This window comes from Corvus cornix, chromosome 20, assembly GCF_000738735.6.
Source record: "Corvus cornix cornix isolate S_Up_H32 chromosome 20, ASM73873v5, whole genome shotgun sequence".
Classification (NCBI taxonomy): domain Eukaryota; kingdom Metazoa; phylum Chordata; class Aves; order Passeriformes; family Corvidae; genus Corvus; species Corvus cornix.
In genome coordinates this window covers 14,506,410-14,532,644 of record NC_046349.1, presented here as the reverse complement: position 1 = coordinate 14,532,644, position 26,235 = coordinate 14,506,410, and the positions used below count along the sequence as shown (strand labels likewise).

The following is a 26,235-nucleotide window of genomic DNA, read 5'->3' as shown; positions in this document are numbered from 1 at the left end:
TGACAGGATAGTTCAAAAGCTGGACAAAAAAGACTACTTTAGAAATGTTAATTTCATAAAACCCAAAGAAGTTTATGTTGTGGGAGATGGGATCAGAACTTTGGAATTTGTGTAATTTGTACTTTAAAAATAAATATATACATTGATTTGTATAAAAGCATTGAAATTGTAGTTTGCTATGTTTAGTGAAGTTCTTACATTACTTAGATTGCTTTTAAGCTCTTTTTAAAATGTAAAATTCTGTATGCACTGTCTTCACATCTTAGCTGCACACGTGTGTGCTTTGCAAAGCTGTTAGGACAGCATTAGTGTGTTCAGCAAGGGTTAAAACTTCTCCTTTGTTCTGATACTACCTAAATTCATTCCTTAGAAACACTTTGTATGGTCAACAGTGAAAATACCAAAAGCTAGCAAGTACTTACTTTGTGCATCTGTTCCATAGTTTCGCTTTCTTTTGGCAATTACCTCACACCAGACCTCTTGTACTAGAGTACAACTGATTTCTGAGCCAGTGAGACCTGTGGTAGAAAAAAATGACACTTGCCTGTTCTTTCTCCAGTGAGAATGGACTGGGAGTCAGATCTTCATGCCCACAATACTGGCACTGAGAGAAATGTTTTAGCCCTCAGTAGCAATTTACCTGCCTTTTGACAAGGCCAGTTGTGATTTGAAAGTGAAGAGTCATAAAAATCGTTCTTAGGTCATTGAGGACAGAGAAATGTTTGATCATTCTCAGTAAACAAGAGACACAGAAAGGATGTAGAATGTATATTTGGAGAAATTTCTTTCCTGCAGAAAATTCTTTTTCTGCACTTTGTTAGGTACACTGTAAACGTAGGTAAATTAGCAGCTTCAGAAATTAAAAGCAAAATTTAAAAAAAAATCCAAAAAGAGCTCCCTGCAAATTTACTTTTTTGTAACAGGACTTGCCACAGCTGTACTAGGCTGTTGATGTTAATGTGCATCATACAGACTTATTCTCTTTCTGTTCATTAGCAGTTCTGTTTGGAATTCAGTCATTTAAGATACTGCATGTGGCAAAAGTTGAGCTCATTTTTCCCTGCTTTGAGCCAGCAAAAAGAGTTTAAATTGTCTCAGTTCCTTGTGACAGCTGGACAACCCTTTCTATTCCTTTTTATTTAGACAGTGTAACCCCCACAGTGGAGTTGAATGCACTTTGCATGAAGCTGGGGAAGAAGCCCATGTACAAACCCATCGACCCTTACACGGGGATGAGATCCACCTACAACTACACCATGCGGGGTGGTACCTACCCCCCACGGTAGGTGTTGGCTCGGGGGATTGCAGGCTCCTGCCTTTGAACCTCTGCTCTCACCACCCTGTGCCTCGATGCTGACTTCTGAAAACTGGCTGTGTCCCCCTTCCAGGGACACTCAGCTGAAACATGGCCAGCTTGCGAGGCAGGAGCTTTGGAGAAGTACACCCACCAATATCTGTAATTTGCCTTATCTCCAGTGCTTTATTTCTTTGGGGTGGGGCAAGGGAGCTGGACTGAAAATTGAAGTCTTTTTGAGAACATTCATGTATAGCCAGCTTCATTGAGCAAATAGCTAAATATTAGGTACATATTTCCTGCATTTCCTTTGTGTGTAAAAGCAAAACTGAAGAAAACAGTTTGATGCTTCTTCTGAAACTATTTAAATTAAAGTTGCTGTTTAAAGAATTCTATATAGGCATAGGAACTTAGAATTCAAAACTTCCTGGCCTGCCAAGTCCATAGAAGCATGGTTACGTTGTCTTTGTGTAGCACTTGGTCAGAAATGTGTTCCTATTGTAAAACAAGGAATGTCAATATTTGTTTCAAAGGTTGCTCACTAAATTCTTTAAGGCTGTAAATCAAAATTTGATTTTTTAAAATTAGGGCTTCCATGGTGAATTGTGGTTATTGGTATCCAAGACATGGACCCACATCTAACTTAGATATCTGTTTACTTTGTAGGCCAAATCATTTGCTTATTTACCTCTTTCTTTGCAGGTACTTTTACCCATTTCCTGTCGGGCCTTTACTCTACCAAGTGGAGCTTTCAATTGGAGGGCAGCAGTTTCATGGGAAGGGAAGAACAAGACAAGCTGCTAAGCATGATGCAGCTGCTAAAGCACTGAAAGTTCTGCAGAACGAGCCCTTGCCTGAGAAACCAGAGGTGGGAATTAATCGTAGTGTCGTAAGCATAAATTGCTAGAATAAACTGGGATATTACTATAGATTTTTTTCTTATTGAGAGGAAGGGGACAGTTGGGAAATTTAATTCTGTGTAGCAGTGGTGACTTACTTGTGTCAATGGAAACACTTTGATTCAAAACCATAAATTTCTATGGAACTAGAATTTTCCCAGATGAAATTGTTAATTTTTTTACTGTCATATTTTTCCACAGCAATGCTGTAGACCTCTGTCAGATATGAGCACTGGAAGCATAGATAGGAATTAATATCTTACCGGGTACAGATCATAAACAAACTTCTGAAGAAGTGCATAAATAGGCAACATAATACTCAGGCATGGATTTACTTCCTGGGCAAAATCCCTACATGATTTTGGAAAGAACCATGGAAGTTCTAGAAGAGCAAGAAATGCATGGAAGTAGTAAACTCATACACACATTTTGATAGGAATATAAGAAGACAGTTTTTATCCCTTCATATATTTATGGCTGCCCAGCACTTTCTGTTCCAATACCGTTACTGTGTTTTTCATGCTTTTTTGTTGAGTGGCTTTAGGCAGAAGGTCTCACTGTGGGCACAGGAGTTGCTTTGCTGCTGGGCTGGCTGGGAGCCTGCACCCCTCCATGTGTGTTGGGTGCTTTGCAATCTGGGGAGTGTGAGAACTTGCTGGATATGGAGTCTGGCTGTGTGCTGAGAAAGAAGGAAAATGAAGAATTGGACAAGAAGGCAACAAGGGGTCTCAGACTGAGAAAAAAATAGCTGGGAACTACCAGGAATGGCAGAGCAAGAGGCTTGAGGAAATGTGTTGGGAAACCAAGGGACACTGAGTTAAAACTTGGTGCGTGTGGGAGTGAGCATTGCTCAGGTAACTGGGCAAAAGCACTGGATCTGACAGTTCAGGGAAGAGGCTTGGGAGGCATTGATGGAGGTGCTTTGGGTAAGCAAAAGCTCTCCTGGAGGAATGCAGATTATTGAAAGATGGAGGCTCCTAGGGATTACAGATGCTGTTGGGAAAAGAGAGTGATGCTGGGAACAGGAGCTGGGACTTGGGGTGAGCCCTGCACTGAAATCTGAACTGGTGACTGGCAGAGTGTGGGCAGGGGCCAGCTGGTCTTCATGCAGGAGAGGCCAAAGCAGAGGAGGATGTTCCCCTTCAGTTCTGGGAACCCCAAATTCTGGAATATTGTTCTGTATCAGTGGTGCAGAACATCCCCTTTTTGCACCCATCCTCGTAACAGATAAGCTGCTCTCATGGGCCCTTTCCCCCCTCAGGGAGCACAGACCCAGGGAGAGCAGCTCTGCAGGGCTCACATGTCACTGAATTATTCTTTGTTAAGTGTTTTAGAGATGCTTCAGTACAGGTGACTTTCTGGAAATGTAGAGAATTGTGTTTTGGAGTTGGATAATGTGAGGTCTTCAGAACAAACACTGCGGTTGTTTTAGGATATCTCATTCTGTGTGAGGGATATAAATCCAGAGGTAGAGGAAGTAAATTATGTAAGACTGCAAGAAGGGAGAATTATTTTATTAAGAAGACAGGACCTGAATGGTGTCTTGACTCTGAGAAAACTGCATTTGTCATTTTATTTTTCAATTTATATTTGACTTGTCTGTAAAAGGAACAATAGGAAATGCAGCTTAGGAGAAGGAGAATGGGCCTTGGAACAGGGGGTGCTGGTTTATAACAAATACTTGAATAAATCGAGTTTTCACTTAAAGTTTGGTACTTGAATTAATTGATATTTGTGGCTTTCAACTGTTGTAGTTTTAGGAAAGTCTGAGGGGATTGTTTTTGTAGCAGCATTTCACTGTAGCCAAGATGAAGGTAGAATAAGGAAGGTTGTGGTGCTAAGTGAACCCTGTTCATTCCTGCATCCACTGAGGCAGGGGCCTGAAAGGATACAGGAGTGTGGGGTCACGAGAGATGCTGTTAAAGATGCCTGTATACAACGGAAGCAAATGAAGATTTCACAAGCAGACATAATCCTGATACTTCCTCCCAGTCATATGATGTTGCCAGTAATTTTCCTTTTAAATGTAGTTATTTTGGTGTATCCCATTTGTGTGTATGCTTGTGTAAACAGAATATTCTGAAGTTTGAACTAATGTGTTTTAAGGGGGAGTAATTTTCTAATTTTTTTTATTATTTGGGGTTTTTTTTACAATTTTTTGTTTTTATGGAATTTTGCTCTTTATTTTTAAATTAGAAAATATTTAGTGCACAATAACAGTTGGGCTCAATGATCTTAAAGATCTTTTCCAAACTAAATGGTTCTGTGATTCTAAGAAGAAATCATTGAATGAAATTATTAGACTTTAAGGGAAAGAATGACCATTTCTCACACCTTTTCGGGCTGCATATCTAGGAGCAAGAGGCAGGAAAAAGAAAGTAATAATATTGGCTCTCAGCTGGACCAAGCCCTGTGTGAAGAACTCAGTTGAATGTTAGAGCTCTTCATTGAGAGGGGGCTGCGGTGGGAGCCCTCACAAGGACCTTCAGTGTGGCCGGGGTTGGACATGCTGGTGAAGGTGCAGGATGGGGTTAGCATATTCAAAGACAAGTGATAAAGCATTGATTTAAAGCTTAGGAAACATGTAAAGCTGAGCTTCCTAGCATGATTCTTAGGCAGGGATTCTATTTTTGCCTCAAAATTTGCTTCTGTGTTTGTTGCCAACTCATTTGGTAAATATCAGCTGCTCTTAGTACCCTTAATGTGGAAGAACAGGCTCAGACTGATGACTGATTAATCGGTGCATTTCTGGGCAGCACCTCCACAGGTGTTCAGTGTTTGCTCACAAGCAGCCTTGAGGAAGGGCCTGTGGAAGGAGTTCCTGGAAGAGGGCAAGTCCCTCGTAATGGAGTACAGTACTTCTGGAATTTGCTTGAACAATGTGATGAGAGCTAAGAGTGGTAAATGCTTCGGGGTCTCATTCAGATTTAGAGGCATAATTCCTGGAGAGTTTAGTCAATGCAAACATGCAAAATACTTCAAAAATAAACTTTAGGCATCACCTGCCTTGAAGTGTGCAGGGAAAGGGTGAGAGTGTGTGTGTATGATTATTTTCGCTTTATAAAGTAAACTGATCCAGAACTCAAGTAGAGGCAAAATAATCAGTAAAATAGCTATAGTCTGTTAATGGTTATTTTCATAATAATAATAATAATAACTCATTATTTTAGATAAAGGTATTGAGGAAAAGAACCTTCATTTTGCACTGTGCACACAGACTTAGAATGTGTTAAGAACATACACTGCAATAGAGCAAATAATTCCCTTCTATTAATTGTGTTCTCCTGAGAGGATATTAAGTGGCAAAAATTTAATCCAGTAAAGAGAAGTCCTGGTCATCTTCACAAAGAAAAACATTGGAATTTGAAAAACTAGAATATATCTGAAATTACAAGGAGAGGAAAAGTACTTGTGATTGAAGTTGTTGTGCCAATGTTGGTGAGTGAGGACAGTGACAGACCCTTCCTGGCAGTGCCAGAGTGAACGTGGCCTTAGGAGTTCAAATACTGCTCCTGGGAATATGCTGCTGTTCCTTGTGAACTTAGCAAGTGCATTGGCAATGGGATTTGGGAGATGATGACTGAGACTTTAGACTGCTGTACTCGATCTTGGTTTTGTCCCTTTTGCCCAGTTGTGCCCCTTTTTGCCCGGTTTTGCCCCGCGCGCGGGGCCGTGCCCAGTGCGGCTGCCGCGGGCTCGGCTCCAGAGCGGAGCAGTGCTTGGGACGGCTCCACACGGACCTGCTCTGCCTCTGCCACTGGCACCAGCAGTGCCAGGGCTGTGCCCAGCGTGCTCCCCTGCAGCTCAAGCCTGACGGACAAGTCAGCCCATGAGAACAGTGGGAAGTCTGATGGGACAGTGGGAGGAGTGAAAATTTTACTAGTTTTTTTTTTTTCTGAGATGGGAAGAGGCTGTCTTAACTGATGGGATAAAAAAATCCTTCATGTTTTAAACTAACCTGTTAGTAGCAGACCTGGGGGATGCTTGCTGCCATCAAACAAGTTTTAATCTATGAAAACTTTCTAGCTCAGCTCCCCTGCTGCTGCTCCAGTAAGATACTTAAATAATTTTTATTACCTGGCTGCATAACTAGTATTGTGGCATGATAAAATTGGTGGTATTGTTGCTGTTCATCTTTATCATAATCTTTCCAATATCCCTGCTGGACACTTAGTCCTAAAATTTCTCTGTTGCTGTTGACATGCCTTAGCTCATGTTGATGCCAGCACCAGTGAAGACATTTTTGGAATCCCAGTCAAAGTTTTACCTGGAGATACATAGATGTGCCTGTAGGAAAGCTTCCCTGGCACTGTTTGTCCTAGCAGGTCTGAGTTCTCAGAGATGGTCTGTGTTTGATTTAGGGAAGTTCCTGATAGGATGTTCTTGACATGAGAAAACAAAGCTGCAGATGAAGCACTTACAAGGGAGCATGTGAAAAGACAGGACTGTGCCAGGGGGCTCGTCAGCCATCCCTCATTCACACTGGTCCCACTCTTAGAATCTTTATTTTTCCTGCCCTTTCTCTTACCTGATCCTGTCTTAGTGCTTTTGGTGCAAATGTCCAGTCAGTATATGAAAATTGTATTTCATAAAGGTACTTCCATTTGGAAATCATGTAGCACTTTCTTTAAACACATTTTTAAACCTATTGGCATTTATTCAATTTGTTCTTTCTTGTAATGAGCACATGAAAATATGAAGGTTTGCAACCTTTTACCCATACACCTTAATGAGCTTCTTAGGATTCAGTTCTGTAGTGTGTGAGCTGCATTTCTCCACATTCACGTAACATGGCAGTAAAGGTTAGAGTACTTAAAATTTGCAGAGTTCAGTAAAGTGGTTGAATGGATAAAATTCAATTTAATAGGATCTTTATTTTAAATAGAGTATGCTTCTTTTAGGTTAACGGAAAAGAACCAGATGATGAAAATCTCAATAAATCTGAAATAAGCCAAGTTTTTGAGATTGCACTTAAAAGGAACTTGCCTGTGAATTTTGAGGTATGTTTATTTTACAAGCTCTAGATTTGTTTTTATTAGACTATTAAGGGTGCACATTAAGCTGAGTCTCTCCTAGATAACCCAAACAACTGACTTTTAACATGTCTTGTTAGTTGTGAATACACTTTCACCTTTGACAGTCACCCTGATTTGTCTTGGAGATTATATGGTAAAGGGAAGAAAAAAGAAAAATCCACCTGTTCACAAGTTCATGCCCTAAAATGATCACATGGAGTGAACAGCTATGCTGTGGTTGTCTGTGCAATCTTTTTTCCAAGCTTTTTGAAAAAAACGTATTACAGTGAAGAACCAAAACACAACCCTGCATTAATGGTTAGAACATGGAAGTGCAGAGTCGAGGCAAAAGACTAGAGCTCACTCTGAAAGACACATATGGAAGTATTTGCTTAATTAAGCACTGATCTGGACTACCCATGAGGTGCAGAATCTCACAAGTAGGTTTCTTTTCTTGCCATGAGGTGACCTCATGTGCATCTGACTTTCCTTTCCCTTTGGCCTGGCTCCTTGCTGCCTCTTTGCCCCTCCTTGATCATTTCAGTTATCTTAAATCAGGAGCTTCCACAGGAGCATCTCTGTTTCACTAAAATAATAATTTATCATGCTGCTTTCCTGAGCTGGCAGAGTAACATTTAAGCCAACTATCTGAATTATTATAGTAAGAAAATGCAATTGTGTGTAACTAAATTGCTTCTGAAGCTGTTCTATGAAATTTTACATGAAACTTTCAATTATTGCAGATCAACCTGAGCATCACTGGTAAAAATACACTGTCACACAAAGCCAATTGTGGGTGGAAGCTCTTAATTCATTCTTACTTTTTGACGATATGGATATTTTGGAGTACGATGTGTTAGGAGTGGAGTTAAAAGACTAAATCTGTAGCAGGCAGCTATCTCCTAGATATCTCCAGAATTCTTCAGAACTTCAGAGTTCAGAAGTCAGAATTTCTGGACTAAAATGCTAGATCCTAAAGAGTTGCTTTCTCTGTAATGTTCTATTACTGTACCATGATATATTTAATGAGGTGATGTTAACTGTGGGGAAGTACACACTGATGAAATAGAACAGTCATATTTTTATACTGAAACAGTAAATCAGTCAATTAAATAAGAAAGGTTAATGATTTGTGTAAATACTGTTTACTGCTTGCTGCATCTCATCTTTTTAAAATATATGCTTAGTTGGGTGGGAATATGTTATTAGAATGAATATGATTTACTTTTTGGATGGTATGAAGATCTAAAATCTCTTTATCCTTAGTTCTTGAGAGAAGTTTGCTATAAACAATGTGCCCTGCCATTTTTAATAAGTGTTTATCACGCTTTCACTCAGTTTTTCCCTCTGAAACAGGTGACCAAGGAAAGTGGTCCTCCCCATATGAAGAGTTTTGTAACCAAGGTATCAGTTGGAGAATTCATGGGTGAAGGTGAAGGAAAGAGCAAGAAGATCTCAAAGAAAAATGCTGCAATAGCAGTCCTAGAAGAACTGAAAAAATTGCCACCCCTTCCTATGGTTGAGAAAATGAAGCCACGAATCAAAAAGAAAACAAAATCAATAGTGAAGGTAAGAGAGAAAAGGTTGGAAATTTGACTGTGCAAATAATCATCAGAGAGGCTTTTCTGAGTCAGTTACAAACACTCTTCAGCTGCTCAACCTTTCCCAGTTGTCTGGTGCAACAAATGAGCTGCTATTTTGCTCCCACTCTAATGGGGTTCTGACACCACTTTTATAGCAGTTACCAGTAAATTCTGGATGAAAGAGAAACCTTAGAAAAGAAAGAGCAGTGCATAAAAATCAAGCTCTGACTTTAAAGCCTCAGACTTTACAGCTTCAGGTTTTGCTTGATTTTGCTCATGCAAATTGTCCTGCAAGGCTGTCCCTCCTAATATAGCAGGATTAGAATTTGTAAAGCTATTAGCAGGGTAGGTTACATGTGGTCAAGTGTGACAGCGGAGCCAGATAAATTCAGTATTTCTCTTTGGCTGTGACAGTGTTTCATTAAGCAATTTTTATTTCAGTATTCTTAAAATCTTGAGATGAATGAATTCAGTGTCATGCTGTGTTTTGTCTATTAAACCAAATATTCACAAAGTTTGTCTTACTTCCTAAACACTATTCTATGTAGCTGCAGACAAGTCCAGAATACGGTCAAGGAATGAATCCCATTAGCAGACTTGCCCAGATACAGCAGGCCAAGAAGGAGAAGGAACCCGAGTACATGCTCATCACAGAACGTGGGCTGCCCAGGCGCAGGGAGTTCGTGATGCAGGTTGGTGTGACCATTGCACAGATCTGGTGGTGTGGCTCACATCTCTTTTTTTTTTTTAATGGCAATCAGGTTGTCATGATGATATACAGAGTTAACAGGTTTCCATGACATGATATAACAAAATATCTAATGGGCTACATTCACAGAAGATAAAGGTTCAAGAAAAGTGATCTGAGTCATGTTTAAAAAGAAATTGCACAGGGCACCAGTAGTCTATGTTGTAACTGCCTAATGTTTTAACTAACAGGAGTATTAATGTTCTGCTAAGAGATACTAAGCTGCTTATATTTTGTAACAAAGGATTTATTACTACTAACCTGGGTACCCAAGGTGAGATGATGAAACACAGTTCTTTGTGTGACTTCTCTTTGGGTTTTTTGTGCTTGAAGGCCAATGATCACTGATAATAAATGACAACTTGCTTAGAACAATGACCACTTGGAACTGTTTTGTGACTCACAGCATGCTTGAGACACAGATCACTAATAAGGGAATCCCCATACTACTGCTTAAGAATTGTGTTTTCTTCCTCTTCTGTCCAGGTGAAAGTTGGTGTACACACAGCTGAAGGAATGGGCACGAACAAAAAGGTTGCTAAACGCAATGCAGCTGAAAATATGTTGGAAATTTTAGGTTTCAAAGTCCCTCAACCTCAACCTCCAAAACCAGCATTAAAGACAGAAGAGAAGGTGAGTCTTGAGGAAGCAGCAGCTGGTTAATGTTGCAGCAAAGGCTGAGCTGAAACTGAAGCAGCTTTGCAAGGCAGTAACAGGGTAGGAAGTTCATTCCCTCTGCGCTAGCCAGGAAACTATGGTATTGAGGGGACTGCTCTCTGAAAAAATATTTCATATCCAGTGTTTTGGATACATTAAGTGTTTGGGTTTTCAAGTAAATCAAAGTCACATCAGAAGGCTAAATGAATGTGTTCTGCTTTGTGAAATGTCTCAGAACCTGTGATAATCAATGTGTTTGTCTTAGAAACTTGCAGACCTATAGGTTACAGTACTCTGGTAGCAATAGTTTTACACAGCCTCGTCACCAGTTGCAGTGGAAAGTTTGTTATGGGTTTCTCTGGTGGGTCCCTTAGCAGGGAAGGAGCCTTGTGTTCTGCTGGTGATTCAGCAGATACTACCAGGGAGCTCAAACAGCAAATCTAGGGTTAGTTCTCTTGTTTTCGTGTATGTGCTCATTTGTGTCCGGTATGCTCCCCTCAGCAGTACCAGTAACTAATGGCAGTTTAACTGGCTTTATTCTGGTATCTAGTTTTGAGTAGCTGTGTTCCTAATACCACTTCTCTGGGATGTGGTAGTTTTAGGCCTTCAATGAATAAGAATCACTGAACTTCTCTTTTCTTGCTAGCAATGTGATTATTGATGTTTTTGAGTAATAACTTTTTCAATTAAATTTTGGCTGGTCAGATCACCTGCATCTTGAAAACCTTAAATTTGTTTTAAAATTAATGGGGAAAAAAGTTTTAAAGGGGTATTGTGTATTTGAGTTCTTTTCCTTTTATTTTTAAGACCCCAGTGAAAAAACCAGGTGATGGAAGAAAAGTAACCTTCTTTGAGCCGGGCTCTGAAGAGACTTCAGCTAGTGAGTAACCTGGTGAAAGCAGCAGGGCCCTGTTGGGGGGTGTCAGGTCTGTTCCCAGTCCCTTCAGCAGTGCCATGTAGCACTCTGGGATGAGCAGAGCTGTGCAGCTGCTGCCTTGCAAACTAAGTGGAGCCCTTGGAAAGGTTTGGTTCAAACCCCAAAGAACTTATTCCTCCCAAGGCCCTGGTCCTGGGATGAAGATGAGAAAGGGTGTCAGTACTAACTGGTCAACCTAAGGCAGAGTTGGAGAGGGAAGAAGTGGCCTTGTCCAGAACCACCTTTGTCTGTGCCTGGTCTTTGATGACTGAGAGCAGGAGCTGTGCCTGCACTTGTTTCAGGCAGTCAGTAGTTGTGGTGGTCACACCCAAGGTGGCAGGCTGGAACCAAAGCACCCCAAACCTGGCCACCCTGTACACAGACATTGCTCTCCAGAATGTCATCTGGTGGGAGGAATCATTATGGAGAGTTTGTCTGTCACCACAGATTGCTGTTCTAGAGAGCATGTTTCAGGTACTTTGTGTTTGAGTATAACTTTGCTGTTTAAATTATAGTAAGTTGGGATTGATTTGGACTTTAGTACTATTTTCCTGCATCCATAAGGTCTTAGATAAACTTCCTGACTTCCTATTCAGATTTTTCTATCCCTGTTTTCTTCCATCTACAAGTTTTCGCTTTCATCCTTAGGCTTGAAGCAGCTCTGCCCTGCAGAACTTTATTAATCTGTTCTGCCATAATAGTGATTCCTTGGTTTATTTTGGTGTCATTGTCTTCTCCAATTTTCTTGAGCACATCTGTGTAAGTTTCATCCATAGCTCTGTGTGAGTTCCCCTTAAAAAGCTGTTCTTATCCCTCTTTAATCTAACTTATACCATAATGTCAGCAAATTGCTATCAATTGACTGTGGCTGGACATTTGCTGTAAATAGTCTTGCTTCTTTGTGCTAACATTCCATTTTACCTTTCCTACCTGTTGTTCTCACAATATACAGTTTAAACTTTGTGGACTGTCACTCTTTACATCATTTAATGGTGGTTCTGGTCATTCTGTGGTTTCATTATTTGCTCCTACAGTTTAAATGATGGAATAAAAAAATCTGAAAGCAAAAGATGTATCTAGAATGTGATTTCAGCTGAGGTGTCCGTGAGCTTGACTGACCTGGAGAAGCTGCTCCTGGAGGTAAAGGGGCTCCCTTTTGGCAGAAGCAGGTGTTGCACTGAGTCAGTAATTCAATAAACAAACTGTCTCAATGATGCTGAAGCTCTGACCCTCCAAAGGCTGATTGAGCTTACTAAGTTTGTTAGTATTTCAAAAGTAATTTGAAATTAATTATTTTTTTCCAAAGTGACTTTTGGTGCCTGTGTGTGTGCCTGCAGGAGGACTCACAAACAGCAGCTCTTCAGTGTGCACCTCTCTTCTCCCAGGTAATAAAGAAGATGAGTTTAGGATGCCTTATCTCAGCCATCAGCAGCTTCCTGCTGGAATTCTTCCCATGGTCCCTGAGGTTGCACAGGCTGTAGGAGCCAATCAAGGACACCACACCAAAGAGTTCAGTCGGGCAGCTCCCAACCCTGCCAAGGCGACGGTGACGGCGATGATCGCCAGGGAGCTGCTCTATGGGGGCACTTCTCCTACTGCCGAGACCATTTTGAAGAGCAACAACTCCTCAGGCCACGTCCCCCATGGACCTCTGACCAGGCCCTCCGAGCAGCTGGACTATCTTTCCAATGTTCAAGGAATCCAGGTAAATGTTCGGCTTTGCAAGACTTCTTCCAGAGCTATCCAAGCTGGTCCAACCTTTTGTTTGTTCAAAAGCTTTTCAGTTCTGCTGGTGAGAGATGAGTTCTGAGCCTGCTGAAATTCATATCATAGTTTGAATTTACCTATGACACGTACCAAATTTTGCAGCCTTTTAAATTTAATTTTCAAATGCACATTTCTGTCCCATTCTCAGCCCCAATTCAGTGCTACTCTGAGATCTTGGAAGAACAAAATTAAAGAAGCATTTTCTGAAAATTGTCCTGATATAGGAGGACAGTGTGGACTTGAACTTGGCTGATCTGAAATCAGGTTCTTTCACTAATCCGTCGTATAGTAACATTTGCTGTAAGCTCTGCATTTTAGGTCCCTTTAATGAGAATTGCATTAAGTTCCTATATTCATATGACAGATGAGCTCAGTGGATCAAAAAGCATAATACAGAAGTTTGAAATGCAGACAGCAGTGATTAGAATAAAGGTTCCAGTAACAATCATTATTGAGTAGCCACTTGCATTCAGGAGCCTTGCCAAGCTCTTGTGAGTACTAAAAAACATTGTAAGTGAGGTTAAACTTCAAATAGAGTGGTTCTACTGGCTGAGAGAATGATGAGAAGAAAGGCTCAGCTTCATATATGGGCAAATAATCTGTAGCAGTTGTGATATACTTTCTGTACTTGGTTAACAAAAAGAAATAAATCCTTCTCTTTTCTTCAGGTTGAATATAAAGACTTTCCAAAAAATAACAAGAACGAGTTTGTATCTCTTATAAACTGTTCCTCTCAGCCACCGCTGATCAGTCATGGGATTGGAAAGGATGTGGAGTCTTGCCACGACATGGTATGATGAACATTGCTGAAATGTTACTCCTGAGGGGAGACCGAGGTTTTATATCACTGCTGGGAGCAAGGAATTAGATGTTCACTGTCAGTTCCCTGGCTAATTTTTGTCTAGTATTTCACAGGTTGTGGAAATAATGATTATTAATATCAGAATCTAATCTAAATAATGCTTAATATGCTGAACATGTGTTCACAGTTTCGGTCTACAAAAAGCACATTTGCTGCATCTTGATAGTATTTGTATGAGCCCATGACAGTAAATGCACAAAAAGGAACTTATAAACCATAGGAGCATCTCAGCTTATTTTCTTACCATGTCAGAATGGGCTGATATTTCATTGGGAGCTGTGATAGTTGGGTTCATGTTCCCAGACTTGCTGCAGAAATGGAATCCCTTGTGGAAGAAATGCAGTTCAGCACTGGATAGTAAAAGACACTCTAAATCTGTTCATCTCCCTTTATAAAAAAAGATTTTTTTATTACCACTGGCTGAAATATTTCTTTGTGAAAGAATGAGGCTGCTATACTGAAACCTACAGGGGACTTTGGCTATAAAAAACTACGTGGAGCTGATAGGATGTTCCCAGTCTGCTCCCATTCAGAGGAATTTTTCTTGTTCTTTTGGGCTCCAGAGGTGACCTGAGTGCAGCAGCCTGAAGGAATAGTTTGCAATATGTGAATACACGTAGGAAAACCTGATTTTGCTGATTTTTATACAAAAAACTGTTGCAGTACTTTTCTAATGGACATTGTTTGATACGGATTTCATTGGTCTTTGTCACTTTCTTTGGACATTTTCATGCCCATCTCTACATTCTGCTATGCAGAGCTCCTGTCAGACTGAGCACAGGGGTCAGGATAGGGGGGAGAAGGGGAAAGAGCAGCTGGTTCAGAGCTTGAACACTGTGACTGGGGCCACTGTGAGTCCCCTCCTCGGTTCAAAGTTCAGCTGTCACTAAGGCCTGTGCCAGAGTCAGGGATGTGCTGGGAAGCTGCACCTGAAACTGGTCTGAATGAAGTGGAAAAAAGATACCAGTTCTCAAGGGAGGTGACTGACCTTGGCCTGAGCCATGTCACACTGACCCTGTTAAACAGTCACGTGGGCCCCACCTGTGTTGTATTTTTGATTCTTGTGTAACTTGTTTTCTTTTTTGGAAAAGGACTCTGGTTCGGTGTATTTTTCTATTCTTTGTCTTAAGCTCCACACCGTTTGAGCTGTTACTAATTTAGTGTCTTTTTTCTTGCTGTTTCTAGTCTGGTGTGTTAGTTTTCCCCCAGTGCTGAAACAAGTGCAGTGGGAATCCCCAGTCACAGCGCCATCGAACTGTTTAATGAAGCAAGATGAAATTCTACACCTTTGTCTTTTCGACCATAATTATGCAACTTAAAAAAAATTCTTTAAAAATATTGCCAAAATAAGAACATTTGGTTGGGTTAAGTGAGTGCTTTCACTAAATTACTGAACTGGCCAGAGGCTGAATTGCTGAGTGCTCTCTCTTCTCTTTAGGCTGCACTGAATATTTTAAAGTTGCTGTCTGAGTTGGACCAACAAACCACAGAGATGCCAAGGACAGGAAATGGACCAATGTCTGTGTGAGTGGTTTCCACCGACTTCCCTTGCACTGATGCAAATTAACCCTATGAGAGTTTTTAGACAAATAACATGAGGGGTTTTATTTGCCAGAAAGGTTGGAATGCCAAGGGCTGTTTGCCCTCCAGCAGGACCAGAGGGGGGTTTGGATGATCAAGCCTGTCACTTCCATGTGTCAAAGGCAAAGCACTGAGCAGGAGCGAGTGGGTGAAGTGTGGGGGCTGTGGTGTGACCCCAGCCCAGCGTGACAGTTCTGGGCCCCAGCAGTTCTGGCTTCCCTCAGCTCAGCTGCCCCTTCCCATTTCTCCGTAAGGAGTGTGACATCGCAGTGGGCTCATGGTTCCAGCTGCTCCTCTCTCTCTCTTTTGCACTGTTGTGTGTCACAGATAAAGGGATATGCAGGGGTCAAAGCTCATTTTCAGCAGAAACATGGAGAGGGTGCAAATTATTCCCTTGGCTGGGTTTGGGAGGAGAGAAAGTTGAGCCTCTCATTGAGATAATGAACTCTTAAATTAACTGTGGTGGGATTAACAAAGTGCTAATTGATTAAAAATTGGGGCAGTTATATGGTAACAAATTATTAAATGCACATCAAATTATTTGTATCCAATTTAAAGCATCTTATTCGTGGAAATAGTGTTTTGTCTCCTAAGTAACAGGTGTTTTATCATTTTAGATGTGTGAAACAAGAAATGGAAAGTGACCCTCTCCTCAAACCGGCGAGCGCAAACCCTTTGGGACAAACACTGGACAGCACTGCCTGAAATAGGCTCTTGACTGAACCCAAACCTGAAAGCACCAGAGAAAATCAAATGCTTCCTCTTAATGTAACCTAACTGTTGGAGTGCTACAGTCTCTACAACCTACTGTAGTGTCTAAATCATAACTGTTGCTTTTTCTTCAAACAGTGATACATTTTTAGTTTCATTATGTTGTTTTGATTGAAATGACACTATAAATTTTTCATTTAAAAGTTTCTTAATTGTATCTAGAACCATAGCACAGTTTAGAAACTTTGTCTTCTGAGACTGACATGTTACCTGTGAACTAACTTGGGAAGATCATATCCCTGTATGTGGTTATTTTGGTTTTGTTGGAATAGCAGCGTTTCACTGGAAACAAGCTGTGTCCCACCATTTTAAAAAGCCCCATATTTTCGCAAACCAACCCTAATTATCCAGTGGTTGAAGGAATTTAAACACTTCAGGAATTTTAAACTTGGTTTGATCTTTTTTGGTTAATTTCTAGTTTTCTTGAGTGTGGGGTAGGGGAACTCGAATGCAATGTGACTTTCAGTGATCTCTGAGCTGTGTTTTAGGGACTGTGTGTCGGTGGCTTACAGCTCACTACAGTACAGGATATGATCTCAATGTAGTGCATATAAAACTGCAGATTGATTTTCCTTGAGTGCTTTATACTGTTTAATTACATCTCCATGTAGGGCTGAAAAAAATTACCTATGTTTATATATAACTGTGTTGCTTTTGATGTTGTGTTCTTGCGCACGGCCGGTGCGCGATGAGGTTTGCATTGGTCCAGGTACAGCACGATAGCCGCGCGAGTTCAGTACTGCTTCCGTTCATTGTTTACGCTGGAATTTTTTCTCCCCATGGAATGTAAGTAAAACGTAGTGTTTGTCACCAATAAATGGTAATACTAAATTTTTTTGGTTAATTTATTCTTGTACACCACCACAGGGGCTGCTTTTTATAGATTTGTAATGCTTGTGCTCTAGTCCGGGCAGTGTGTTGAGCTGTGGAGTAACTTCCAGTGGTTCTCAAGTGCATATAGAATGTTCTATGTTCTGTGCTGTGCAGGGTGTGCAGACCTGGCAGGGCAAGGGAATGCAAAGTAACGTGGGTACAGTTTGTTATTTGTGCCACAGCGTTAGTGCAGCTGTGTTAATGGGAGCTCAAGCTGGACTTCTAAGTGAAACTTTAAAGTTAACTTAAATGAGGAACCTGGCACGGCCGGTGGATGGGACTTCTTCAAAGTAGAGACTTAAACTGTTTCCTTGTTTGATTGTAACTTGAGCCACAACCTTGCCTTGCCTCAGCGATGTTGGGGGCAGTGCTGCAAACCAGAGCTCCGCTCCTGCCCCGGCACTGGCCCCGGCACTGGCCCCGCAGGCTGACATGTGTCAGTGTCTCGTTCGAGTGTGAGCTACAGTCAGTGTTTCCTTACCTGTGACCTGCAGGAGCAGTTCCTACACCTGTGTGCAGTGCCCGCAAGAACTCCTGCCACAGAGAGCAGTTCCTGCAGGTGCTATCTCAGCTAAATGTCTTGGCCATTTTATTTGCATCATCGAGAGCAATCAGGCCACAGGAACTGCAGACCAGATTGCATTGAATCATGTTGGGTGTAATCATTATAAGCAAAAAACCCCCAAACATTGTAAAGGTTTTTTGTTTTTAAATTTTTTTACATTTGTAGAACTAAAATGCTGTACATTTAAAAATTAAAAGAAACTTGCTAGGCTGAGGCTTTGTATTGCAAATTTTTCCAATTCAGAAACTCCTTACTAAACAATTCCTTTTGGAAAGCAGGGAGCACACTGACAGCCGTGGGCCTGGGTTCTCCCTGCCTTCATCTGCTGCTGTTGAGTTTTCTCCTTGGATGGGACTAGAGCCTGCTTTTGGGATTGTTCTGCAGCAGTCACTTGTGGCTAATGCTGTGTTTTATAAGAACCTGGATTAAGACACTTTGCCACAGGAAGCTGTTCAATACTGTTAAACACCCTGATCCCCTCTTGGGGCTGTGTAAGAGAAGTGTCTCCTCTTCCAGACCTCGCTGCAATCACAGCCTCCTGGTGAGAGACTCCGTGGCACCGTGTGGATTCTGGGTAAGCAGACGTGAGCTCTGGATAAAAGTGGGGCTTTGCCTGAGTACTACAGTCCTTTGCTTTTCCTGTTGTCTCCTCTGTGCGTGATGCAGCAAAGGCAGGAGACACAGCTGAGACAATGTTCTTGTTTCTCCTCAAACTGACCCTCTTATTTCCCCAGCCTTTTAACCTTGCAGTCATTCTGCATGCAGGGCTGCCCAGGGCAGAGCCAGGAGGGCTGGACTCACTAGCTTCCACTTCTGGTTTCAGTGCCTGAAGGCCTGACTCCCCAAGGAAGAAATATGACTTTGTGGTCCATCAGTCTTGGTTTCAGGATGAAGATCTTAAAGAATTTGTGCCAAAGTTTTTGGGACTGTTGACCTGCAAGATAGCTAAAACGCACCTTTTAGCTCTTGTAAAAGGCTCTGTAGGAGAGCTGAATGGGAATGGGAAGCAGCCTGGAGCCATCCATTCTGTGAATTTCGTGTTTGGGATTTTTCCTATTCTAAAAGAACAGTGTGTGTGATTTCGCAGAAGCTCATGAAGTATTTTTTCCAAGCCCCATCAGTGTGACTTTTATTTTGACTATCACAGTGAAGCTGCTGACCCAACAGTTTAGGGAGGTCTTTTCATGACTTTCTTGATGCCTACCTTTTTTTTTTTTTTTTAATAAAGTCTATTTGCTGGAAAATCACAATCTGTATTAGAAATGTCAAGAATACTGTAGGCATCTGGTGCTGATTTTCTAGTTTAGGTTGTTATATCAGGAAAGCAGAGGTTGTATCCCAACTAAAGTTTGGATTTCTTCATGTTCAGTTCAGCTTTTAAAAGAACCCTGAACATATGTAACAGTTGTAACATATGTAACAATGTAACAGAGTTAATGAAACACATGAAACATTTACTCTAACAAGGCCTTTCAGGAGCATTTCATCTTTTCCCAAGTCTCCCCTGCCCGGAGAAAACAATGATCCTGTGCTGGCACATAGGAGATGCTGACAGAGTCTCTGTGAGGGCTGGCAGAGAATACATTCTCCCGGGGCTGTGGTACTTAAAAAAACCCAAAACGTGACTTTTAGCTATTTACCCTGACCCTAGGCATGCCTGTGAGGCTGGGCAGGGGCACGGGAGTGTCCCCCGATGCCCCGGGATGGGCTGTGGGGCACCAGAGCTCCTGTTGTATGGAGACAAGGAGGAGAACTGGGACTGAAGAGACTTTTGCTGTCTCTTGAGGAACTTCCTGAGTCCAACGAGACTGATTGAGCTAAAGACATTTTCCACTTGGTTTTGCCAAGGAGAATAAAACCCAAACATAAAACCGAATAAATTTAATATTAAATTCTGCTGCAGCTGTTGACTATCTCAGACCTCCCCGCTTTCCCTTCCTTGCCAAGCTAGGCAACACGAACACGAATCACGTTTACAGTTCCTTTTGTGTTGTGTGTGTGACAGGGGTTTGCAGTGTAACAAGATTAGTTTTCCCTGTAATTCTCTTAAAATGTCCTTCCTTTGATTGTCTTTTCATCTTTTGGTGTTCTGGAACTTGGATTAACAACATTGAGGTTTATTCCACAAGTCCTGTTTGATAAGCTGCTTTCAAAAATTAGTTGCATACAAACACAATTTGGAAAAAGCATTTTAACAGCTGAATTAACCAGTTTCTGCCTGACATCCTGTAAGGCCCATTTATCTCCCTGCAGGATGTGTGGACAAGAAGGTGAATCAAAAAAGGCATGCTTATCTTTCAGAGCATCTAAAACAGCTCCTGTGGCTGCCCCAGGGTATTTGCAGAGCCCTGGCTCTGTTTGGAAACCAGCCAACAAGTTCACCAGGTGGCTTTTTCCTGTTCTCATCGCATTTCAAGCACGACCTTCCCCTTCCACTGGTCCCAGAGAATGCACTCCACTCCCAATCAGCTTGGTCAGGTCCCCTCATGACCTGATGAGGTGGTAGGATCTGGTACCAAGGTAGTGTCTGGTTTGTGAAGTGCTGACAGGACAAGTCACGCACTGCCGACCCTTCTCACACCTTGGAATGAGTGACCAAGTGGCTGTGCCTCCTGTCGGGGTAGAACCTGTGTGTATTTTACAAACAGAAAAAAACAAAGCATGGAGCCACGACATGATTGTGAGCTTGTCTGGACCAGAGCTTCTTCCTGCAGCACGCAGCTGTTCATCTCCTGTGTTTAGTCTCAGCTGCTGTAAAGGCTTTTGGCTTTGTCCCTCTCCCTGCCTGTGCCCTGCGTGACTCCATTTCAACCCCATCTCTTCAGCTGCTGTTACTCCAGAGACACAAGTTCCTGCCCTCCCCGGCAGGAGCTGGGACGGACGGAGGGAGGGAGGGAACAGCTCGGGATCGTGTGGTAGCAGGTCCTGCAGTACGGCCACCCCCGGGGAGGGCGAGCCGCCGTGCCTGGCTGACCTCGCTGAACACCAAGAGCTGCACAGGCTGCTGGAGTGTAGGGCTCCGGGAATACCTTCCACGTGTATTCAGGGATGTCATGTGGAGTGTCTCCACTAGAGCCCGATGACTGAATTCACACCCCGTTTCCAAGCTGAATTTTTAGCTATAAAAATCACCACTCACGGTAGTGCTTGGGTTACAAACTGGGCTGTTTTCATTCAAGACATATCCTTTGCTCTTTATTCCATTCCTCACGTCACTCAGTGGCAAACTATTTAACGCAACATAATTCACCTGCCTAAAGCACCTAAAAGCCAAGTACCTGACTCTGATGTGTACCCCAGACAGGGGCAGGGTCCCCCCGCGACACAAACCCAAGCCGAGCTCCGGTGCAGCAGCAGAGGCCGACCTAGGGCTGAGCGGGCAGCACCGAACAGACTGCCGGGGCTGCTGCTCCGGCCTGACGGGATCACGGGCGTGATGGATGTTGGCGCTGCAGCTGCTCGTGCTTTTGGACAAGTCACTGAACATCTCTGAACTGTTGTTTTGATTTTTATTTTGTAAGAGAAAATTAAATGTCCAAAGCCACGCTCGCCCATCCCGGTAAAGAATACCACACGTACAGATAGCCCGGGTTCCGCTGCTCGCCCCCCTTCGCCTGCCCCCGGCCGCCTTCATCCGCCCACAGCGCAGCCGGGCCTCGCCATGCGGCGCAGCGCCCGGCCCGCGCGGCACCGCGAAATGGCGGACCGCCCCTCCAGCCGTGCCTCCTACCGCCTTCCCCAGCTTCCAGCTCGCGGCAGCGGCGGGAGGATGATCCGGCCCCCCTGCGGGCGGCGGGGCGGGGCGGGGATGCGATAGAGCAGGAGCGGCTCTGCAGGACCGCCACGGCAGCACCCGACATGGCGGCGATGGCTGCCCCTCAGCGCGGGCGAGCAGGGCGGGCCCGGGGCGGGGCCTGCGGAGCCCATAAAGCGCCTCGCGCGGGCCCTCGCGGCCTCTTTCTCCGCAGCGGCGAGGTGCGTGCAGGTACTGGTGGGCTGGGCGGATCTGGGATTCCCCTCTGCCCCTTCCTGGGTGGGTGGCCGGGCCTCTGCGGGCGGCCCGGGGCGTCTCCGTGCCCGCGCCCGCCCGCCCGACCGCTGAGGCATCCACCCGTTCCGTGTGATCGCCTCGCTCCCGCTCGGCCTCGGGTCTTATCCCCAAGGGCCCCTCACCGGGCTCCGGCCGCTCTTTCCTGGAAGGTCACACGGAGCGTCCCCGGACGTGTCCAGGCGTTCGCTGGTAGAGGTGATGACTCTTTCCCCGTCAGAGCGACAGTGTTGACTACCGCTGTCCAAGCCAGGTCGTGTCTGATGCACCAGCGGAGCGGCCGCGGGCCGGTGCTATCTGTCCGCTGCCCCCGGTGCTCACTGTGCTTTGTTTCCCCGTAGGGCGCGGCGGAGCCCAAGGCGCCGGCGGGAGCCCCGTGCCCCACGCCAGGCCGGCGATGAGGGCACTTCCGCGGCGTGCGCCGGCAGGCCCGAGCCCCTGCCAGGGCCCAGCGGTAAGTGCAGAATAACTGTTCCGTACTGAACTAAAACCACACGTATTTATATTTGCTCTTTCAAAAGAGTTACTGACTTACTTGGGCCGCGCATTGTCACTGGAGAGGTGCCGGGTGTGGGTCCCTCCCGCAGGAGCCCCGCGGGCAGAGACCGCAGCCCGGGATGGGCGGTGCGTGGCGGCTCCGGGGCTGTCCGGGGGTCCTGCCCTGCCCCGGGCACCGTATGGTGCTCATGAGCTCGGGCGGCTGCACGGGCAGCACGGCGCCTGCCGGCGGAGAACGAGAGCCTCGCATGGGCACCAGACCTGGGCACCAGACCTGGGGCTGCAAAAGGCAGAAATAATCTGTTAATCTCTGCCTGATGCCTCTTTTTCTGTTAAGGGTCTTGGCTGTCTTGAGCTCTGCTCTGGAACCCCCATGTGTCAATGTTCTCCATATTTTTAAGGAATATTTCCCTGCCCTGTGTACCTGTAGAGCATGCCAACCAGCCACCTATTTTGGGGGAAGGATTTACATGAACTCCATCATTGCCCGTGGTTCTGCCAGGGAAGGTGTGAGTGTGGCACAGCTGCCATAGGTGTGCAGCCACAGCTCCAGCTCCTAGGGACTTGCTGGTGTAAGTGATGACTGATTTTTTTCCCCATCAGAGCGACAGTGTTGATTTCTTGCTCTTCAAGCCAGATCATGTCTGATGCACCAGCAGGGAAGTGCTGCTGTGTCCCACACCCTGGTGTTACCAACTGTCCAAAACATTGGAATCAGGGGCCTGGTGCTGATGGTTCCCTTTGGCTTTACCCCCAGGGCACTGTGAAGGCAGAAGTGGGGCTGAGCCTTGGGGAGACCTGAAGTTAAGGCTGCAGCTGACAGTGAAGAAGTGTGTGATGTGGGCAGTTGTCTGGTTTGCTCCATCGTGCCTGAACCTCTAGCACATAATGGTAAGTCTTTGAATTAGGTGTGAATCACATGTGTAAATTAAATTTTAAAAGTAGAAGGGAGGGTAAAAAAAAGAAGAGGGGGAGGAAATATCTTTCTGCAAGGGAATTGCTTCTGGTTTAACCCTGGAGACCAGACTGAGGAGTGTTAGCCTAGGTATTGCAGAAATGAGAGTACAGGGAGGGCCTCCTGTTCCATCATGTCCAAAGTGAATGGCAACCAGCAGGCCAAGGAAGCTGCAAGCTGCCCCTGTGTGTGTTGAGGTGGAATAGCATGGTGGCTTACTGCTCTGTCCTGTTTGCTTCCCTGCTGCATTGTGTTCAGAGGGCTCATTTTAAGGGCACTGTGCACAGAGATGTGTGGGTGATGGGCTGCCCTGAGCAGCTGCCCCATTAAGGAACAGGAACCATTCTGGCTGAAGTGTGTCCCTGTGGAAGGTGCTGCTGGCAAGGCTTTTCTGCCCTGACCCGTGCTGGCCAGGTTAAGGGAGTGTGAAGGGATTGCAAATGTGGGCATGGCTCTGCTACTTCCTCTGCTATTAGATCATGGTGCTTGTGGCTCTGCCAGGGAAGGTGTGAGTGTGGCACAGCTGCCATAGGTGTGCAGCCACAGCTCCAGCTCCTAGGGACTTGCTGGTGTAAGTGATGACTGATTTTTTTCCCCATCAGAGCGACAGTGTTGATTTCTTGCTCTTCAAGCCAGATCATGTCTGATGCACCAGCAGGGAAGTGCTGCTGTGTCCCACACCCTGGTGTTACCAACTGTCCAAAACATTGGAATCAGGGGCCTGGTGCTGATGGTTCCCTTTGGCTTTACCCCCAGGGCACTGTGAAGGCAGAAGTGGGGCTGAGCCTTGGGGAGACCTGAAGTTAAGGCTGCAGCTGACAGTGAAGAAGTGTGTGATGTGGGCAGTTGTCTGGTTTGCTCCACCATGTGTGCCCCTATGCCAGGGGAGAATGGTAAGACTTTAATTCACCTATGTTCACTGGCTTAAATAAAAATGGAAAGAACACCTTTCTCCAAGGAAGTTGTTTCTGCAGTGCCTTGACAAGGTAATGTCCCTGGAGATTTGGCAGAGTGATTAGGATTGCAGAAGGGGCCCTTGTAAGTGCTAAAACCTGAGTATCCCTGTTGAAATACTTCAGTTTCCCTGCAGGGAAGTTCCTATTAGCTGAAGTTCTTCCAAAAGACCTCAAATTAGTGGCAGAGGGGTCTGAAAGGTTTTGATTCAACTTCAAGGGCATAAATGTAATGTTTTTGTCTTGCCCCATTTAAGCAGTGCTAAACCAAGGTACTTCTTGCAGAGTGTGGGAGCTTTTGTTCTTCATACTTTCTGGGTTTCCCCCCCACCTCTGAATGGGAGGTTCTCAATGTCTCGAGAAGTGGATGAAAGTCATGCTTTCGGCAATGTGTCTGTTTGCAAGAGAAGGATTGCTTTTGGTGTTATTTTTCTTACTCGAAGATCAACTGTGACATTTGAAAACCTGTCTGGTTAGCATTTCACTAATTCTTTAGAAAGTGTGCTTAACATAACTTCATCAGATAAACTGCTGTTGCCACTGGCTCGTCCAGTTCCAGCCTCCTGTTGCTGTTCAGGTGCAGCTGCTCTTTCTCCAGGGAGGCTGAAGTCTCTGAAGAGCAGGATTGTGCCCTCTGTGTGCTCCTGGATGCAGTAGGACACAAGTGCTCAGTTCAGATGGTGGAGCTGGTTGAGCTGCCTGAACGTTTCTCTGGCACTCTGCTCTGTTAGATCCCCCAGGCTGATGGCATGTCCTGCTCTAAAAGCTCCCACAGTGCAGTTTGAGTTCATCCTGTTTGGCAGGGAGAAAGCTTCTGCTCTTTGCAGAGCAGCCCTTGTCTAATGGTGGTTTTTATGGGGGCTGGGGTGATTTGAAAGCTGTATATTTGCTGTTGTGGTAGAGTGGACAGACACAATGTTGCCTGTTCTCTTGACAGGTTGAGACTTAAAAGAAGTTGTCCTGGGCCCTCCGGGGGTTTCAGTGCTCTGCTAAAGAAGATGGATGGTTCTGCTGCTCCCATGCTGCTGCCTGGGATCCTCATCCAAGCCACAGCATTCACATCACCCTGCGACAGCTCTGGTCTTTCCTCAGAGCTGTCAGGCGTGATGAATTTGTCTCCTGCCAACTTAGATAGAGGGTGTTACATTTTTTGTCCCCTGGGTACAAGGCATGTAACTGGAATGTATGCTGGAACTTGCTGCATGTTTAATGCAGTTGGATACTTTTGTCTGCAGGGGCTGCATTCCTTGCCTGGAATGTTATCCTGCCACAGTCATTAAAGGCAAGGAAAATGCTCCTTGGAGCAGTTGTCAGGTATGGAAGGATGGCCTTGTGTGTAAGGAAAGGAGTCAGGGCTTGATTCTCCCCTGCCAATCCAGAAAGCTTTAGTGGTGTATCCCTGGCAGTCTGTGAAGAGGGCAGGGGGTGTCTGGATGCTGCAGCACAGTGTGTTTCTGTACTGTTGAGAGCCTGTTTTTAATAAAATCTGAGCACTGGGTGAATTTGGCTGGTGACTGAAATTCTCTTGACCCACGTTTAACAGCTCATTCCTGGATCTCCCAGTTGTTTGGGGAGTTGGAGAGCACAGCAACAGTGTGCTGCTGTGAGTGATAATGGAGCTGCCTGCTGCCTCAAGCCAGGAGATGAGGCATGATCTCATGGAACAGAGCTCCACACACCCTGGAGTAGAAGTGCTTGGCTGAGGCTGTGGCTGCTGCTGTGCTGCAGGTATCACGAGGGCAGGCTGTGCTCAGCCACTGGACAAGGGTGGTCCCTCAGTTAAATAAAACAGTTCCAGTGGTTTTGGGAGGGGACTTTTTGATGTCTGAGCTGACAGTGGCCTTTGCCACATATGCTTGTTAGGAAACAGCAATGATGGAAAGTCGACTACTATTCAGAATTCAAAGGAGTCTTCAATTTAATTGAATAGAGATTTTTCTCATTCAATTAATGTAAGCAGTGTGATCTCTTGACACTACATATTGATGAGGGACCAGAACTGCTGCTAGTATAATTACTTCATTAATGTAATGAGCAGACCTACCAGCAAACATCCTGTAGGGAGGAGAGAGTGCTGCTTGTCCAGTGGGAGCTGGAGGCACAGATGCAGCTTAAACATGTTCTTGGCATGTTTTACTACCTCTGCAAGAACAGTTGCTCAGGTCAGGTTTCAGACTGTTGCTACTGCATGCACGCATCAGGATGAAATTTCAAACTGTTGGTAGGGTGCTAATCCCAGGCAGCCCCTGA

General features: G+C 44.5%; 1 protein-coding gene and 3 non-coding genes across 12 annotated transcripts in view; all 4 read left to right on the top strand.

Annotated features, from left to right (window-relative positions):
* STAU1 (staufen double-stranded RNA binding protein 1) overlaps positions 1–16,924 on the top strand; it is a 28,382-nt gene extending 11,458 nt beyond the window's left edge. For 3 of the 9 annotated variants that reach the window (XM_039563452.1, XM_039563451.1, XM_010396766.4), the window contains 11 exons: positions 1,144–1,282; positions 1,997–2,162; positions 7,095–7,193; positions 8,547–8,777; positions 9,340–9,483; positions 10,026–10,172; positions 11,004–11,076; positions 12,450–12,817; positions 13,548–13,670; positions 15,180–15,265; positions 15,940–16,924. In XM_039563452.1, coding sequence (XP_039419386.1) covers positions 1,144–1,282; positions 1,997–2,162; positions 7,095–7,193; positions 8,547–8,777; positions 9,340–9,483; positions 10,026–10,172; positions 11,004–11,076; positions 12,450–12,817; positions 13,548–13,670; positions 15,180–15,265; positions 15,940–16,027 — 1,664 coding nt within the window. In that variant the 3' untranslated portion in view covers positions 16,028–16,924. The remainder of the gene's footprint in view (positions 1–1,143; positions 1,283–1,996; positions 2,163–7,094; positions 7,194–8,546; positions 8,778–9,339; positions 9,484–10,025; positions 10,173–11,003; positions 11,077–12,449; positions 12,818–13,547; positions 13,671–15,179; positions 15,266–15,939) is intronic. The other 6 variants (XM_039563453.1, XM_039563455.1, XM_039563454.1 and 3 more) reach the window with 6 other exon arrangements.
* Positions 16,925–21,767: 4,843 nt separating this feature from the next.
* Positions 21,768–21,852, top strand: LOC120411096. The gene has a single exon (XR_005603512.1). It is a non-coding gene; the product is annotated as a small nucleolar SNORD12/SNORD106 (small nucleolar RNA).
* A 791-nt stretch (positions 21,853–22,643) lies between these two features.
* Positions 22,644–22,734, top strand: LOC120411095. Its single transcript, XR_005603510.1, has one exon. It is a non-coding gene; the product is annotated as a small nucleolar SNORD12/SNORD106 (small nucleolar RNA).
* Positions 22,735–23,597: 863 nt separating this feature from the next.
* On the top strand, positions 23,598–23,688 carry LOC120411094. The gene has a single exon (XR_005603509.1). It is a non-coding gene; the product is annotated as a small nucleolar SNORD12/SNORD106 (small nucleolar RNA).
* The last annotated feature ends 2,547 nt before the right edge of the window (positions 23,689–26,235 follow it).